General features: G+C 36.3%; 4 protein-coding genes across 4 annotated transcripts; 3 read left to right on the top strand and 1 right to left on the bottom strand.

Moving 5' to 3' along the window:
* The first annotated feature begins 672 nt into the window (after positions 1 to 672).
* Positions 673 to 1914, top strand: LOC119071723. The gene is made up of 3 exons (XM_037176744.1): positions 673 to 871; positions 987 to 1241; positions 1347 to 1914. Exons 1-3 carry the CDS (start codon positions 743 to 745, stop codon positions 1695 to 1697), a joined length of 735 nt encoding a protein of 244 aa, XP_037032639.1. The 5' UTR covers positions 673 to 742; the 3' UTR covers positions 1698 to 1914.
* LOC119071718 (mucin-2-like) lies at positions 1901 to 3766 on the bottom strand. The gene is made up of 2 exons (XM_037176730.1): positions 3223 to 3766; positions 1901 to 3162 (listed from the first exon to the last, which is right to left on the bottom strand). Exons 1-2 carry the CDS (start codon positions 3667 to 3669, stop codon positions 1957 to 1959), a joined length of 1653 nt encoding a protein of 550 aa, XP_037032625.1. The 5' UTR covers positions 3670 to 3766; the 3' UTR covers positions 1901 to 1956.
* Positions 3767 to 4674: 908 nt separating this feature from the next.
* On the top strand, positions 4675 to 6184 carry LOC119071714 (mucin-2-like). Its single transcript, XM_037176715.1, has 2 exons — positions 4675 to 5432; positions 5499 to 6184. Exons 1-2 carry the CDS (start codon positions 4977 to 4979, stop codon positions 6174 to 6176), a joined length of 1134 nt encoding a protein of 377 aa, XP_037032610.1. The 5' UTR covers positions 4675 to 4976; the 3' UTR covers positions 6177 to 6184.
* A 456-nt stretch (positions 6185 to 6640) lies between these two features.
* On the top strand, positions 6641 to 13470 carry LOC119071640 (sodium channel protein Nach-like). Its single transcript, XM_037176605.1, has 11 exons — positions 6641 to 6891; positions 6953 to 7121; positions 7186 to 7223; positions 10228 to 10408; positions 10803 to 10957; positions 11021 to 11285; positions 11350 to 11560; positions 11633 to 11807; positions 11941 to 12032; positions 12104 to 12130; positions 12865 to 13470. The coding sequence occupies exons 1-11, from the start codon at positions 6758 to 6760 to the stop codon at positions 13056 to 13058; spliced, it is 1641 nt and encodes a 546-aa protein (XP_037032500.1). The 5' UTR covers positions 6641 to 6757; the 3' UTR covers positions 13059 to 13470.
* Positions 13471 to 15597: the final 2127 nt, after the last annotated feature.

The raw sequence follows: 15597 nt of genomic DNA, 5'->3' as shown, positions 1-15597 counted from the left end.
TTAGCGTCTTGTTTTGGATGGTTTGAAGCCTTTTAATATGCGAAGCAACTGTTTGATACCACACGGGGCAATTGGATTGATCTTCACTCTCCGTTAACAGCCTATAGATAGTTAAGGGATCGCAATATCTGTCTAGTTCAATTTAACTGATCTCGGGGTCACACGTCAAAAATGAGAGAAATGACATAAAATGACATAAACTGAGCTTTGCTCTCAATCAACGCACTTCAAGCAAAAGTGATCATAGTGGTCAGCTGAAGAAAGTTCTCTATTTTACATGAACATATTTTTACAGTGTTTTACAGCTGACACACTGTCAAGTTTCAGCACCTCATTTAGACTACCACTCATGCTGGACGTTTCCCAATTGAATTCATTTTTTCATTTATAAGTTTTTAATAGCTTGTCTGGACAAGTTAAATTCAAATGGTTCTCGCTCGCTCTCCTTTAACACTGTAGCATACCCTGGCGTCTCAGCTGCCGTTATCATTCCTATCATATCTGGACAGTTATATTTACTCACTTGCTAAAAATTCAAATTTTGTCATGGTAAAGATACCCATTGAAACGCTGCCACTGTAAAACACCAACATGATTGATAAATAATTAATAGACGTAAACTTGTGCTTGACACGCGATAATGTCGATGAGATTTATGATATTTATAATATTTTATCGATTCGCACAGTCTGATGAGCACTGAGTGAACGTTGCCTTGCCAATTCCTTTATTCCAAAATAGTATGATTGTTGCACTGAAGATATCACTGCACTTGTTGCCAATGATAGCAACAGTAGTTTCACAAGAACGTTGTATTTCTGAAAAGTTTCTGGCAAACGAAAATTCTGTGTTTTTTTCGTGTGATTTTCCGGTATGACACTTCAAACATTCAAATTGTTACTTATCACGTTATTGAACGCAAAACGAACGATTTGTAGTGATTGAAGTGTGAATCATTCTTGTGATATTTTTTTTCGGATGTTTAGCAAATAAAGAAAAATATTGAAACCGTTAGCAGTGAATACCAATGTGTACATTTTGTTGGACTACCAAATAAGAAAGTATGTGGCGAAGTGGGTGTAAGGTTTGAGCTTTTCGCATATGAATATGTCAATGCATCGATTTCGATTCGTTACTTTTCCAATACGAATGGGGAATCTAAATATGAAAGTATTGAAACGAATGGGAAATATGGTTGGAACCACTGGTCAAAGGAGATTTGTGCTGATTTTGTAAAGGGAGTAAGTTTTTTGTTTGAATATTAACTCTAACTTACACTAGTTTTTGCTTGCATCTCCTAATCATGAAACAAGAAGAGAAGAAGCTAATAATTCCCATCATTCCAGATGAATCTGTATCTAAAATCTTCCCTGACTCTCCACCTCGATCGTATTTTGTTGTTCATTCACCAACAACCCATCAGTAGCGAACGAATTCCGAGATTGCATCAACCGTTGATACAAGTCAGGCATAATACATGCAACGACACCGAAAAAGATACTACGTCGTTAATATGTGACCCAGCTGTACAGTATTTTGGTTGGAAGGTAACAGCCATTATTTTGATGATTGTCACCGTTGGCTCACTTATTTTGGTTATTTCTTTATCGCTAACAATGCCATATAATGTGTGGGATAAGCCAAAGATCCAAATGTTACCAGTCAGATTGACGGACGGAGCTGTTACAGCAAATTAATCATTTCTGGAAATAAAAAAAGTGCGAAAAAGAACTAATGCCTCCGTAAATCAATAAATTATATCTCATTTAATCGTATTTGTGAACTTTAGTCGGTTCTCACGTCACTTATTATTTTCGAAACTAAATACAACGGTTGATAATGTGCGGATGTATAGAACCGTAGGATTAAAAACTAAATGCTAACTTAAATTTGAAATTACTTATCACATTGATACTTTTGTGTTTTTACTTTTGTCCAGCGCAGCCACGGAACTCATCAGACATATTTCGGTTTCATTGCTGAGCCGTTCATTCCTACTATTATATGCCTTCCGTCGTATCCATGAGCCACAGTGAGTCGTGGCAGCGTTGACGATGTGGTAGACGACGCCTGCAAAGTATTACTCGCTACAATAGCTGTCTTGTACAAATATACAAGATAAAGTAATGTAGCAGCAGCAATAACTGTTGTTAACAAAAATGTAAAGGATAATATAATCCATACGGTTGAGTCATTTGAATCTGTTGTAGTATCAGAATCTGGTGGCTCAGTTGTATTTGGTTCAGTTGCAGTAGGCTCAGTTGTATAAGGTTCTGTTGTGTCAGGTTCAGTTGTTGTATCGGGTTCAATGGGTTCAGTTGTTGTGTCTGGCTCAGTTGTGGTGTCAGGCTTAGTTGTGGTGTCAGGCTCAGTTGTGGTGTCAGGCTCAGTTGTGGTGTCAGGCTCAGTTGTGATGTCAGGCTCAGTTGTGATGTCAGGCTCAGTTGTGGTGTCAGGCTCAGTTGTAGTGTCAGGCTCAGTTGTGATGTCAGGCTCAGTTGTGATGTCAGGCTCAGTTGTGATGTCAGGCTCAGTTGTGGTGTCAGGCTCAGTTGTGGTGTCAGGCTCAGTTGTGGTGTCAGGCTCAGTTGGTTCAGTTGTTGTATCGGACTCAGTTGTTGTGTCGAGTTCAGTTGTTGTATCGGGCTCAGTTGTTGTATCGAGTTCAGTTGTTGTATCAAGTTCAGTTGTTGTAACTGACTCAGTTGTTGTATCAAGTTCAGTTGTTGTATCAAGTTCAGTTGTTGTATCGGGCTCAGTTGTTGTATCGGGCTCAGTTGTTGTATCGGGCTCAATTGTTGTATCGGACTCAGTTGTTGTATCGGACTCAGTTGTTGTATCGGGCTCAGGTGTTATATCGGGCTCAGTTGTTGTTTCTGGCTCAGTTGGTGTATCTGGCTCAGTTGTTGTATCTGGCTCAGTTGTTGTATCGGGCTCAGTTGTTGTATCGGGCTCAGTTGTTGTATCGGGCTCAGTTGTTGTATCGCGCTCAGTTGTTGCAGGCTCAGTTGTAGTGGGGTCTGTTGGCGCTGTTGTAGTAGTTGTGGTTGTTGTTGTTGTGATAGTTCTTTTACAATATAGTTCGGGCTTGTAAGGATTTACAATTTGTAAATATTCAATAGCCAGGAGAGTATCAGCAGATGTATTTACACGAATTTCAATCTAAAAATCAAAAACCAAATGAGAAAGTGAAATAAGCTCTGCATTAGGTGGAAGACTTACCTTCGCGTTGTTTACATACTGAGAAAACTTTGTTTGAAAAACTTTCCAATCGTCTGATACACCAATGCGTCCAAACGTATATACGTCGCCTTCCTCTGTATCAAATGCTAGTATTTCTACAGCTGATATAGAGTCTTCTGGATTCGAGTTTAAATATATTATTAAGTCGATTTCGGTATTGATATCCAAATTGAACTTTTGCGTTGTTCTAACACATGACCATCCAATCTCTATGTTACTCATATGATAGTTCGCTTCACTTCTGTGTGGGTTAAGAGGAACGTCCTCGTATGATTTTATTCCAAGCATACTTAAATCCTCGCAAGATTCGAAAACGGCAAGAGCAGCTTCATTGTTGAAATCCATCTGAGCACAGCTCGGATGGACCGTTTGTGCGTATGCTCTAGTAGTGAAACAACACACAAAGAAAAAAATTGTAACAAACATTTTACGCACAACTGTTTTTCTGAATGGGTAGAGTAAGAATAAATCAGATAGTATTCTGAAAGACGATTTTCGATTCGCATCTTATGGTTAGCACAGTGATACTAAAATTATTTATTAGCGTTTTGTGCCGTCGTTAACAATCGTACGTTTTTAGGGTCATAAAACAATGCTGATTAATATTATCTATATCGATGCCTTCGAACTTATTGGGAATTCTTAAGACAAATAGAGGCTTTACACGGTCCTGGAATTATTGGAATTTCAAATGTTCGCGATCGCTGAATAATTGAACCCTTTAACTTCATTTGTTGGACGGCATTGGCGTTATATCTATTAATATCTTCTTATTACAAGTTCGAAGAGGTTGATTTTCTACTATTGGAACCAATCTACGAAAGTTGTAACTTAAGTGTAATGGTCTTGGTAATAGACCTTGGAAAATAAAACAGTGTCAGGTTGCGATAATTCCAACCACTGAAAATATGAGAAATTCGGTACATTAGGCCATTTATATCTTCACAGTAAAAATTAATTTTCAGATTTCTTTCCACGCGACGTTGTTCTGAAACTTTTCCGAAAGTGGTTTTTCGGAGTCAGCTAAAAGCATTTCTGCAGCGTCTATCTATAATACCCTTTTGCTTCCAGTTTTAAAATAAAAAATTTAGGTTCCCCATCAATCCGACGATTTCGGCGATATCTAACATACCAAAACACTCGATTGTATAATCAATGCAATCACCTTTATAGCGATGTGATTTCGTTTATTATTTTGGTACTGCGGGTTTTTATTTGATTCCATGGTTCAACTATTTATGACGATCCACGATTTCCGAGGTAGATAATTAGCTGTGTATGATGGACCGTAATAAAAATCAATTGCCGCTATATGAATTACATCAATACCTGTAATAGTACTGTTATTGCACAAATGTATTTACATTCAGTTGCAGTAGGTTTTCATTTGATACTTTTGCTCATGTTTTCTAGTTAAAATATGATGATACGTCTTCATCCTCATCAATATTCCTTATCGACCATTTATACCTGAATAACGGTTAGTCATAGAAGTTATCTAGTTTGATCTAGTTTGTGTGGACACATACATCGAATAAAATATATCAAACATAAAGCACATGCGTCCCAATCAATAATAATAATATCGTTAACCGATTTTCCGATCAAATATTGGAAAATCGATAATTGAGATAATGCAGCTTAGAATTTAATGTGGCAAAAAATACGATGAGTGTCAGCACGAATTACAAACTTAATCCTAATTTATATTTCGGTTGGTTAAGGTCGACAGCATGAAAAAAACAATTTTAAATCTGGTCATTATTTTCATTGTACAACGACAATTGCGCACAACTGCTCAAAACATCAGGTGCCAAAAAGTTGATTTTAACCGACAAACATCTGTAGTCGAAGAATTCGGTGAATGTGTCGGTGTAGCGCCACCAAATGTTCTTAAAATTAATTCATATTCTGCCACAACTATAACACCGTTCAGGCCGACATCTGAGTTTCATCTATCAGCCGTAGATGGATTGTCATGTCTCCTGTCGACGTTCACTTTCTCACTGGACAGTTTCAGTGAAATTCGAACAGCAATTTTTCTGCATTGGGACGTTGTCGGTGCATGGGTCAAAGTGCAAATATTCGACAATGATGGCGACGTGATCGACGTAATAGCTCAATCGGAGATGTCAAATGGGTGGATAGCATATAACGTGAAAGTTAATAGAACGATAGAGAATGCACAGGTGAGTCAGTCTTTACAGTTGTGGTGTTAAGAAAACCGAAGTTGATGTGCTCGTGTTAAAATTCAGATTGAAATTTCAACGAATATGAACGCCAATAGCATAATGGCCATGGAGTATTTATTCGTTCTGAATTCGGAACTGGCGAATGATGAATGTGTAGATGAAGAGACAGATCCCATAATTACTGATCCAACCGACGAGACTCCACCTACTGATTACACTACCGAACCTACAGATCCATCAGAAGACCCTTCTCCCACAGATGAGCTTACTGATGATCCCACTGACGACCCAACTATTGATCCAACTGAATCCTCAACTATTATATCGACAGAGCCCACGGACGACCCTTTTCCCACTGAAGACCCTACTGTTGATCCAATTGAACCACCAACTACTGTATCACCAGACGAACCCTTCCCTACTGATGAAACTACCAACGAAACAGAAAATGATACCAGCACTACACCAAGTTATAGTCCGTCAACAACTACTGCTGAGTCACCCCGGGAAAGTCAATCAGCTACTAACGTTTGGATGGGTTTAAGTATATTGTTCTTTGCAACAACTATTATCGCATTGGCAGGGTTTTATTATTTTGTTTGGTTGTATCGAAGACTTCTAACGTCAATGAAATATGTAACAAGGTCTGGAGATGTAACGAATACTTTGCCAAGATTGCAAGTAAAAAATAGTGTAATCGATGGTGATTCTGTTATCGTTGGGATTGATAATAAATATTGACAAAATCGATGCGTAACATGGGAATTGTTGTAATGTGAAATTGATGTTCGTTTTCGTACATGGGTTTATTACAGTGGACGTCAATGAAATTTAGGCATTCAGCTGGTCCAGTAATACAAAAAAAGTGTAACTTGTCAATGTCGGTGAACTATTTATTTCTTGCATGTATGAGTGGATCAGCTGAAAAACGTTAAAAGCACATTCATGCCAAAATTTCCCTGATTCTCCCTGTACCTTCAGTGTATCACCTGTTTCATTCAATTGGTTGGTAATAGTGTTTACTTCCATCGATTAGTTGCTTGTACGAATTAGGAAACCCTTTTGATGTTTTCCTTTTTTATAAAAAAAAATCTGCCAGATAAAGACCTATTACAAGCAACAATCACGAGACACTTATTGGTTTGGTATCAAACAAAATCCTTGTACACTTTTGACAACACTGTAATTATCTTGTTCGACTTGAGTACGTGTGTGAAAACATGTTGTACATTTTCCTTTTGATTGATTCAGTATGTGCAACGAAATGATATAAAACGTAGAACCGATGATAAATCGTCATTTTCTTCAAACGATATCGAACCATGACAGTGCCTGATCAATCGGAATTTAAATTTTCAAGAGCTTTTAAGCAATCAATTGTCCAGTTTTTCGAGAATACCACTTTGCATGGCTATAAATACTTAGTTGATCCGAAGAGAGATAACTTCCTTGAAAGGTAAATATTTCTTGCAGACGCATCAGACGCAGAAATTTATTGTAAATTTCGGACAACATAGATTAGCATGGTTTGTCGTTGTTGTGGTGGCTTTAGTCTTTGCAGTGTACATCACCCTTCTCGGCTGGGCCGATTTTAATGAAAATCCAACATTCACAACACTTTACAGTCAAAAGTATCCAATTTGGGAGGTAGATTTTCCTGGAGTCACGATCTGCAGCATAAATAGAGTTAAGTTTTGCGTCGGCTCTGAATGTCATTTTCCCATTTCGTTAATTTGTTACTGTTCTTTAGATAAGCCGGAAAGCTGCCATCAGATATGCGGAAATGTTGTTAGTAAAATCGCAAAAATGAGTTCTACCTTTTGTGTTGGTTTCGTTCTGTTCAATTGAAATACCAAATTATGTCCTCGCTAGAAACGTTTTATTTTGATAAGTGTGAGTAATGCAGTCCGACGCAAGGGCTGCAATCATACAAAGTCCGTGGAAAGCCGTACTTCTCATACATTTTTTACGATGCATGTAAAATCCATTCGGAATAAAAGTGAAGTCTCGTTTTCATGAGTTTCGTCTCATATAAAAAAAATTGCACGAAAACTCGACTTTTATCCCTTGTTATGTAAATGACTAACTCAGTACGTACGGATATATCTATGGCATTACTCGGTAGCTTATCATTTCTCCCGTAGAATACTTAATCTGCCATAACTCATTAATGCCCGGGGTTAACGCTTATGCCAATGAAGTGATGCCTGATTTTCCGGGGAGTACAGCTATTAATAATGATCGTTTTTATTCTCAAGTGTTTGCGTTCTGCACTGCGTTGAGAAATCATTTTTCGCTCAACTCAGTGACGAAAATTAAAATTTTCGTGCCTTAGGGTCATAATTCGACCTTTTTCGTCACTGCACCTACGATACGGTATTTTTTTTGGCATATCTTTTAGCATATCTTTTCAAAAAAAATTTTGGGTTCCAAAAATTATTTTTGTTTCCAAAAAAAAGTTATGTAAGTATATAAAGAATTTTGGTTTTCAAAAAAAAGTTTTGATTAAGTATATAAGGAGTTTGGTTGAAGAAAAAGTAACTAAAAAATACTTGTTTTTTTCTACATATGAGAAAATATGGTAATAATTGATTGCAAAGAGAAATTAATTTAGAAATGAAAACGTAAAAGAAAATTGAGAATGCAGATAAAAGTGATTAGATGCAAGGAAAAAATCATTTTCAGTTGAACCATCGAACTTTTATTGTCCAATTTGTTTTTATGTATATTTGCCGTCTATAATTTGGTTTTGTAAATTTAATTTTTATGAAAAACAAATTACACAGGCTAATTATTGGACGAGGCGAGAGAAAAAAAATTAACTCCTAAGTTACCGACACCGTTCCGGCGCCCGGCTCGCATTGCGGCCCTCCGCTTCGCTCCGGGGCAATGGGCCGGATCGCTCGGCGTGTTAAAACACTTTTTATGTGCAATAAAAATTGGTATTCATTTCGTAAAAAGACGAACTAAACTCCTTTACGTTTTCGTAAAAGGATGAATTCCATAGGAACCAACAAAACGACTTGAGTTGAACTTTCGAACTTCTAGATAGATAATCTTCAAATTGCAAATTTATAAAAAAATATTCCATGATTTCACTTTACTCTCTCAATCTGTTGTTTTCTGATTTTGATTTGAAGTTGTAGTTGTACCTTCGAACTTTTATTGGAAAAAATCGCCAGTGAAGAGAATATATTTGCACTCTCCAAAAAGCAACTTTTCCCAAAAAGTATTCGTGGTTATATTTCACTGTGCTCCACTGGCGATTTTTTCCAATAAAAGTTCGAAGGTACAACTACAACTTCAAATCAAAATCAGAAAACAACAGATTGAGAGAGTAAAGTGAAATCATGGAATATTTTTTTTATAAATTTGCAATTTGAAGATTATCTATCTAGAAGTTCGAAAGTTCAACTCAAGCCGTTTTGTTGGTTCCTATGGAATTCATCCTTTTACGAAAACGTAGAGGAGTTTAGTTCGTCTTTTTACGAAATGAATACCAATTTTTATTGCACATAAAAAGTGTTTTAACACGCCGAGCGATCCGGCCCATTGCCCCGGAGTGAAGCGGAGGGCCGCAATGCGAGCCGGGCGCCGGAACGGTGTCGGTAAATTAGGAGTTAATTTTTTTTTCTCGCCTCGTCCAATAATTAGCCTGAGTAATTTGTTTTTCATAAAAATTAAATTTACAAAACCAAATTATAGACGGCAAATATACATAAAAACAAATTGGACAATAAAAGTTCGATGGTTCAACTGAAAATGATTTTTTCCTTGCATCTAATCACTTTTATGCACTGTAGTGCGCATATGTTCATTTTGCGTGCGTAAATATGCATTCGATGAAGTGTAAAATTGCTACAGTACATAAAATCTTGTTGCTAACTTGTGCCTAAACTGGAATTTTGTGCATACGATGTGTTGTCAACCTCGGCTTCGCCTCGGATTGACAATCGTCACATCTATTGCGCAAAATTTCCATTTAGGCACATGTTAGCAAAATAGCTATTATCTGCATTCTCAATTTTCTTTCACTTGTTATACGGAAATTATTTCCTTTTCAATTTTAGAAATCAATTTTACACAAAAAACAAAAAATATTACATCCAACCACCGATTCATTGCTCAGACCAATCCTTTCCCTTAAAAATATTCCCTTTCATTTATTCACTTTTATCTATTTTCTCAATTTTCTTTTAGTTTTCATTTCTAAATTTCTCTTTGCAATCAATTATTACCATATTTTCTCATATGTAGAAAAAACAAGTATTTTTTAGTTACTTTTTCTTCAACCAAACTCCTTATATACTTAATCAAAACTTTTTTTTGGAAACAAAATTTTTTTTTGAAAAGATATGCTAAAAGATATGCCAAAAAAAATACCGTCCTACGATCGAAAAGTTCGATCAAAGTACTGCTTACACAGCGACATATGTACGTACGAAAAAGTCAATGGAATTTCATGTATATTTTTTCGGCCGTCGGCTTCGTCTCGTTAAGACAAGCTTACGACTAGTCCTGACAAATGCCAATTTTCATCCGTTATAACAAAAAAAAATACTATTGTCACATCTACAAATCTAGTTCCCAAGAGAGACTGGCAGCGGACACGAGCCTAGTGTGAGAATACAGATTATGTGTTAATGAAAACATTTAGGGACTATTTGCTAAAACGTGACGGCTGTTACAAATTTGTGCTAATTTTTATCCTTTTCGCGTGACAAAGTTGTTGAAAACTACGAAAAAAAAAATCGTCTTATTTTGTTTTAATAACAATTTCTTCGATTGCAAGAGTCTCAAAGGATCCGCAAATCAATATTTCATGGGTATTGGACAATATTCGCAACCTGGGAGCTTTAACGGATTATACCAATATCATGGAAACGGATTTTTATCGATTCCAAGATACTCTAGATCGTCTCGATCCGGAGGAACATGTAGGCGTTAATAACATTCAGAAAACAATGGATAAGGTTCGTAGATTGTATCAAATTTCAATTATCGAAACTATATGAGAAGCACTGTACTAACGGGAGATGCAATGGAAATGTTGCGCCTAACATATATGCATCTGAAAATGTTCATTTTATTTTCCATCATGATTTATACGGTCAAGTCAAATTCATAATCCATCAATTAAATTCGTCATCAACGTAACAAGGATCGTTTACAAACAAAATAAAATGTTTAATTGAGTCATTATTGATGCATCATGCCAATCTTATCTCAAAAATATACAAATGGATTCTTATCAATGAGAAATCGCGTAGAAGTATCTAGCACATATTATATTGAGTATTCGATTAAATGTGTTCTATCAGTTATCTTAAACGGCTGTACTGCTGAACTCGTAATACTATTCCACAGTTATCACCTAATTGCTCCGATTTAGTTGTGAAATGTCGATGGGACGCGCAGGACATCGATTGCGATAAAATAGTGATGAAGAGGAGAACATCAGAAGGGTATTGTTGTGCATTTAATTATGTTCGAGCGAAGGACGTTATACTGTCGGCAGAAAAGTAATGCTAACATTAAGCAATAAACAAACAAAAAATGGTTATCAAATTTCCTTTCCACAACAGTACCCAAGAACCACTTCGTTCATATCAAACTGGAACGGAAAACGGATTGATTGTCGTACTCAACTCAACCGCATCCGATTACTTCTACTCGTTACGTAGTATGATTGGCTTCGTTGTCGGAATTCACAATGCACGCAATTTTCCAGACTCAACCAATGGAAATTATCATCAATTTGTTGTGCCACAGAATACCGAGACATTCTTGAAACTAGATGTGGCCACAGTCAAAACCGATAATGAAGTGGCACGATATCCACTGGAGAAGGTTTTGTTTGATCATTTTTAAGGTGTCGAGTGTCTTTCAACCGTTCGTGTTTGATTTATTTCAGCGTGGATGTCTGTTTCATTTTGAACAAAACTCTAAGTTTGGTGGCCGTTACAGTTACGCAGACTGCATACTCCGATGTAAGATTTACAATTACTTACATTTGTGCAGCTGTGTTCCGTACACGTTACCAACTAATTTCCCGGATTTCGATGAAGTAAGAAATGCAACGCAGTGCAATCTTACGCATCTCAAGTGTTTATCAAGATATTCGTGTAAGTAAAGGTTCTGCCCATTTATGTTATCTCTAACAAACAGCTCGGTATAATCTGGTGTTACTTCCGCAGTAACAATACTCAGACAAAGACCGAAAAAACTTATCAAAGGCTTAGAAAAGGAACTAGGTGATTCTATTGATTGTCCAGATTGCTATCCATTATGTTCACTGAGCCGGTACTTGGTGCAAGCATCTTATTCACAAATAGCAACCAAAGAAATAACTGGAGATGCGTGGGGAATAATGTGAGTAATTTGATCTTAATCGTTTAATCGTTTAGGTATTAGTAGAAAATGTATATTGAATTGGCTATATAGTCAAACTCTTTCTCCCCCTTCAAAACAACCTTTCATTGAACAAATGTTTTATTCTTGATAGGAAAGGTGTTGTTACGAGCAATGGCTCAAGGGATGTATCGATTCTGCGAGTATATTATCCCTTAGTAGCGACACTACTATACAGATGTGGAGGTAAAATATTTTTTAGATTTCCACTGTTTAAGCGATCAGATAAAGTTTTGTGCTTTTTTTCTTCATAACAGTTGTGTACACTTGGCACGAGATCATTAGTGAGTACTTGATGGTAACCATCAGATGGTTAAAATACAGTAACTGTAAGGAGACATGCAAAAAGGTCCGCCGCAATTCAGTATTGCCGTACAGGATTACAATCGTCGTTGGTTGGTGGGAGCTCCATTGTAGCCCTACTCACATTAAAAAATGTGTTTCACAACTTCCAGTGGAATGTCAATGTCGTTTCTCTATCTGATACTAAACAGTACTCTACAACATCATAATTAACAAAAAATTGTTGCCTAAAATGCAAACGTTTTGAGTAACAATTTTATCTGGCAACACTGAATTGAACGTCCCTTCTGTATGTCCTCTGCCAACGCACTACAAACCAAGCACCAGAACAGAATTTAAATAAGGGAATAGCAGTTTAAGAACAGGCAAAAGACCAGATTTTATTAACTGTCATTTGGCCCCTTAATTTATACGGAACGTCCGTAAAGCGGAGTCATTATACCAAGATAAGGAACTGAATTTATATGAGAATTTTGTAATACTATGTCGAGTTGGCCCCTTATTTAAATTCTGTTCTTTTGCCTGTTCTTGGAGTGAGTTCAACTCACTGAGTTGATAAGGGATCTGCTCCAGGAAGTTGTCAGTTTTTGATGTTGGTAAAATGCCACACAAAATAAGGACTCACAAAATTACCGTTAATAAAACCGCTCTGGTGCTTCATTTGCAGTTCGTTGCCTCTACCAAACTATGACTTAAAATTCCTAAATCCTCACAGGCTATTTTGGTGGTTTACTCAGCCTATGCATCGGTCTTTCAACCATCAGTGTCATGGAAGTGATATACTTTGCGACCGTAAGACTTTATCAAAATTTCGTTGGCGAAGACAAAAAGAATAAAATGCCCAAAATGCCAGCGTACAACGATATTGAAATCATGCTGGTGAAAGAATATGCCCATCACAAGAAATGAAGAGCCCCGACATCAAATTGTTCGATTATATTTAACTTTTCGCATTCATTAATTAACCGTGACAATGTCCTTTCAATTTCACCCTCCACCCCATCGCATTTCATGTAATTATGTTTATTTGACATAGCAAGTGTTTCCACAATTTCATAGTGCCATTCATTGCGCACGTGCTACCGATTTTCGTTGTAGAGTGTTGATGCAACAAAAAAACATATGAAAAATCAAACAAAACATTTTTTTCAATTAAATGCCATCAAAGACACAACCGACCCCTCTCTGGTATACATCTCTTTTGTAACCAATCTTCCCGGATGATAATATGCTTTTCAACTTATAAGCTAATAATACACGGTCTTTAAATAAAAATCCAAAATATTTATTACAAATTCATGGACATAAATTACAACCCTAATGATACTCCAATAATAATGGTTTAATATTGGCTAAATGACAAATAAGCTGAAAGAGGGGACACGATAAAAGGTCTCATAATATTGTGTGTCTGTATATACGTGCATTGTGAACACCAAAACCTCATCCAATATCCTGTTATAATGTACAATATACACAGCTTTCGGCCTGGTGTGTATTATGTTCAATGTACATATACGGTGTGCAAAATGATAGGAAAAAAGGACCGAAACCGAAAAGAGGGCGAATAATTATTGCTTCTGTGTAAGCATCAATGAATTTGTTGTTTGTAAAATCTTGAACAATATTGTCGCATAATATTTTTGGATGCCCATTTCCAGCACCACTGTATATATGTAGATTGGGAAGGAAATGTGTAAGTAACAAAAGAATGAAATGCTTTGTGACTACACCGTATTCTAAGTAGTGAGATAGATACATACCTCATTTAAGGAATGTCAAATGGTATTTCAATTAATGCCCCTTTAGATATTGAAAATGGTACGACTGACTGGATACGCTTTATGAACGAGTAATAGTTGAATTTTTTTCTTCTTCTCCATCTTATTTGTTTGCTGGAAACGCGACATATAATTGGTTTTTGAATGCGTAATTTGCGTAATTTCAGTCAATATGTCGTAGATTAAATAGGGACATCGATATTGGTTGGTAACTGTTTTGTAATAGGATTTGTGTCTTTTAAAAAATCAGAGATTCAAAATCAACTAAGCAGAAACATTCTGACATTTATAATATTCAACTCACAAAGTATCCAATCAACGCACTTCAAGCAAAAGTGGTACTCTAAATAGGGTACTGAAACTTGACAGTGCTTCATACAAAATTTTACACTGTAAAAAGAGTGGGGATAAAATTTTATACAAAACAGTACTCTATTTGGCAGCTGTCATTAATAGCACTTTTGCTTGAAGTGCGTTGATACAATCCAATGGACTTTCAATACGGGACTTTCTTTTCTTATTACTAATATTTATTGCAGCACAACTAGCATTGAGAAGATAGGTAAGTGTGATTGTTCAAGGATCATTTAGCCAGTTTCTTATTCACTATGACATTTCTCTAATGGGAGACGCGGGAAATGGCGAATTCGTATGTAGAAAAAAGGAACTTGGATTTTATTTTAAAAATCATTTGCCGAAGCGAAACAAAATGTTTAGATTGACTTTACAGTATTCTTCTAATGACACCGACAAATCTACATCTTTTTATCTCCTTACTTTAAATGCCAATACTTAAGGTGGTCTCACATTCATCCGATTTGTCTCCGTTTAGTTCTCCATTTACGTGACGTTTCTATAGTTGTGTTGACATTTACATTGTTTTTAAATGTCAAGTAAACGGCTGGAAAACCGACGACTGTGAATTCAACTTTATAAATCGTTTAGTGACTGTCTTCTTCGTTTAAATTCATCTAAATGATTTCTGGCTATAATCATTATCAATTTCTTTCCTTGGTGTCTCCCGTAATAGATAATTTTGTTTCCGGCTCGTGCTCAGAACCTCTCATTCGCTAAAAAAACGCTTTTGACATACGTTATTTCATTGACTCATTTCATTATTGGACAAATTGGATTTGCAAAAATGAGGTTTACTTTCCCCAAGGACTGTTTCTACATATTTTCCTAATAAATCCCTTATTGCATAAGTTTTTTTCCCAAATTTTTACTTGGGGAGTCAGAGTCTCTACTACCTTTAGTTGAGGAGTGAGAACCATTTTTGGCTTGTTGATATTTTTGATGTTCCAGTTCCACATTGTTTTCGAAGTTAGCGCCGAACTATGAACTACATTCAACTGACGTTTGGGCAAAGTGGGTAATTAAATTTTACAGACATTCGTAAAAATTCTCCTCCCGAAACAAATTATCTTAAAAAAGATTCAAGAGAAAAATGTAAGTTTGGGAAGCAAACCTAGTGCGGGTAGGCTAACCAACCCTTAACACTCATAAGATACCAATAACGGATTATTTCAATGTCCAAATCAACGTAGACTAGGATATACTATACCTTTCGGGGTACTACTTTTCACTCTTAAGATATCCGTTTCAAAGATGCAAGGAAATTGAAGTGGGACAAATGAAACCCATAATAAAGTAAAAACCTAACCTAA

The sequence above is a fragment of the Bradysia coprophila genome, chromosome II (assembly GCF_014529535.1).
Source record: "Bradysia coprophila strain Holo2 chromosome II, BU_Bcop_v1, whole genome shotgun sequence".
In the NCBI taxonomy this organism is placed as follows: domain Eukaryota; kingdom Metazoa; phylum Arthropoda; class Insecta; order Diptera; family Sciaridae; genus Bradysia; species Bradysia coprophila.
Note: the sequence above shows the minus strand (reverse complement) of the source record. Positions and strands in the feature narration are given on the sequence as shown.

Excerpts from the sequence above, each read along its gene's own strand:
- LOC119071723 (XM_037176744.1), top strand. The coding sequence starts at position 743 with ATGATTGTTGCACTGAAGATATCACTGCACTTGTTGCCAATGATAGCA. Across the intron at positions 872-986 it reads TTTTTTCGTGTGATTTTCCG|CAAATAAAGAAAAATATTGA; the intron begins GTATGACACTTC and ends TCGGATGTTTAG. Across the intron at positions 1,242-1,346 it reads GTGCTGATTTTGTAAAGGGA|ATGAATCTGTATCTAAAATC; the intron begins GTAAGTTTTTTG and ends CCATCATTCCAG.
- LOC119071718 (XM_037176730.1), bottom strand. The coding sequence starts at position 3,669 with ATGTTTGTTACAATTTTTTTCTTTGTGTGTTGTTTCACTACTAGAGCA. Across the intron at positions 3,163-3,222 it reads AGTATGTAAACAACGCGAAG|ATTGAAATTCGTGTAAATAC; the intron begins GTAAGTCTTCCA and ends TTTGATTTTTAG.
- LOC119071714 (XM_037176715.1), top strand. The coding sequence starts at position 4,977 with ATGAAAAAAACAATTTTAAATCTGGTCATTATTTTCATTGTACAACGA. Across the intron at positions 5,433-5,498 it reads GAACGATAGAGAATGCACAG|ATTGAAATTTCAACGAATAT; the intron begins GTGAGTCAGTCT and ends GTTAAAATTCAG.
- LOC119071640 (XM_037176605.1), top strand. The coding sequence starts at position 6,758 with ATGACAGTGCCTGATCAATCGGAATTTAAATTTTCAAGAGCTTTTAAG. Across the intron at positions 7,122-7,185 it reads CGATCTGCAGCATAAATAGA|ATAAGCCGGAAAGCTGCCAT; the intron begins GTTAAGTTTTGC and ends ACTGTTCTTTAG. Across the intron at positions 11,561-11,632 it reads GTGTTTATCAAGATATTCGT|TAACAATACTCAGACAAAGA; the intron begins GTAAGTAAAGGT and ends TTACTTCCGCAG.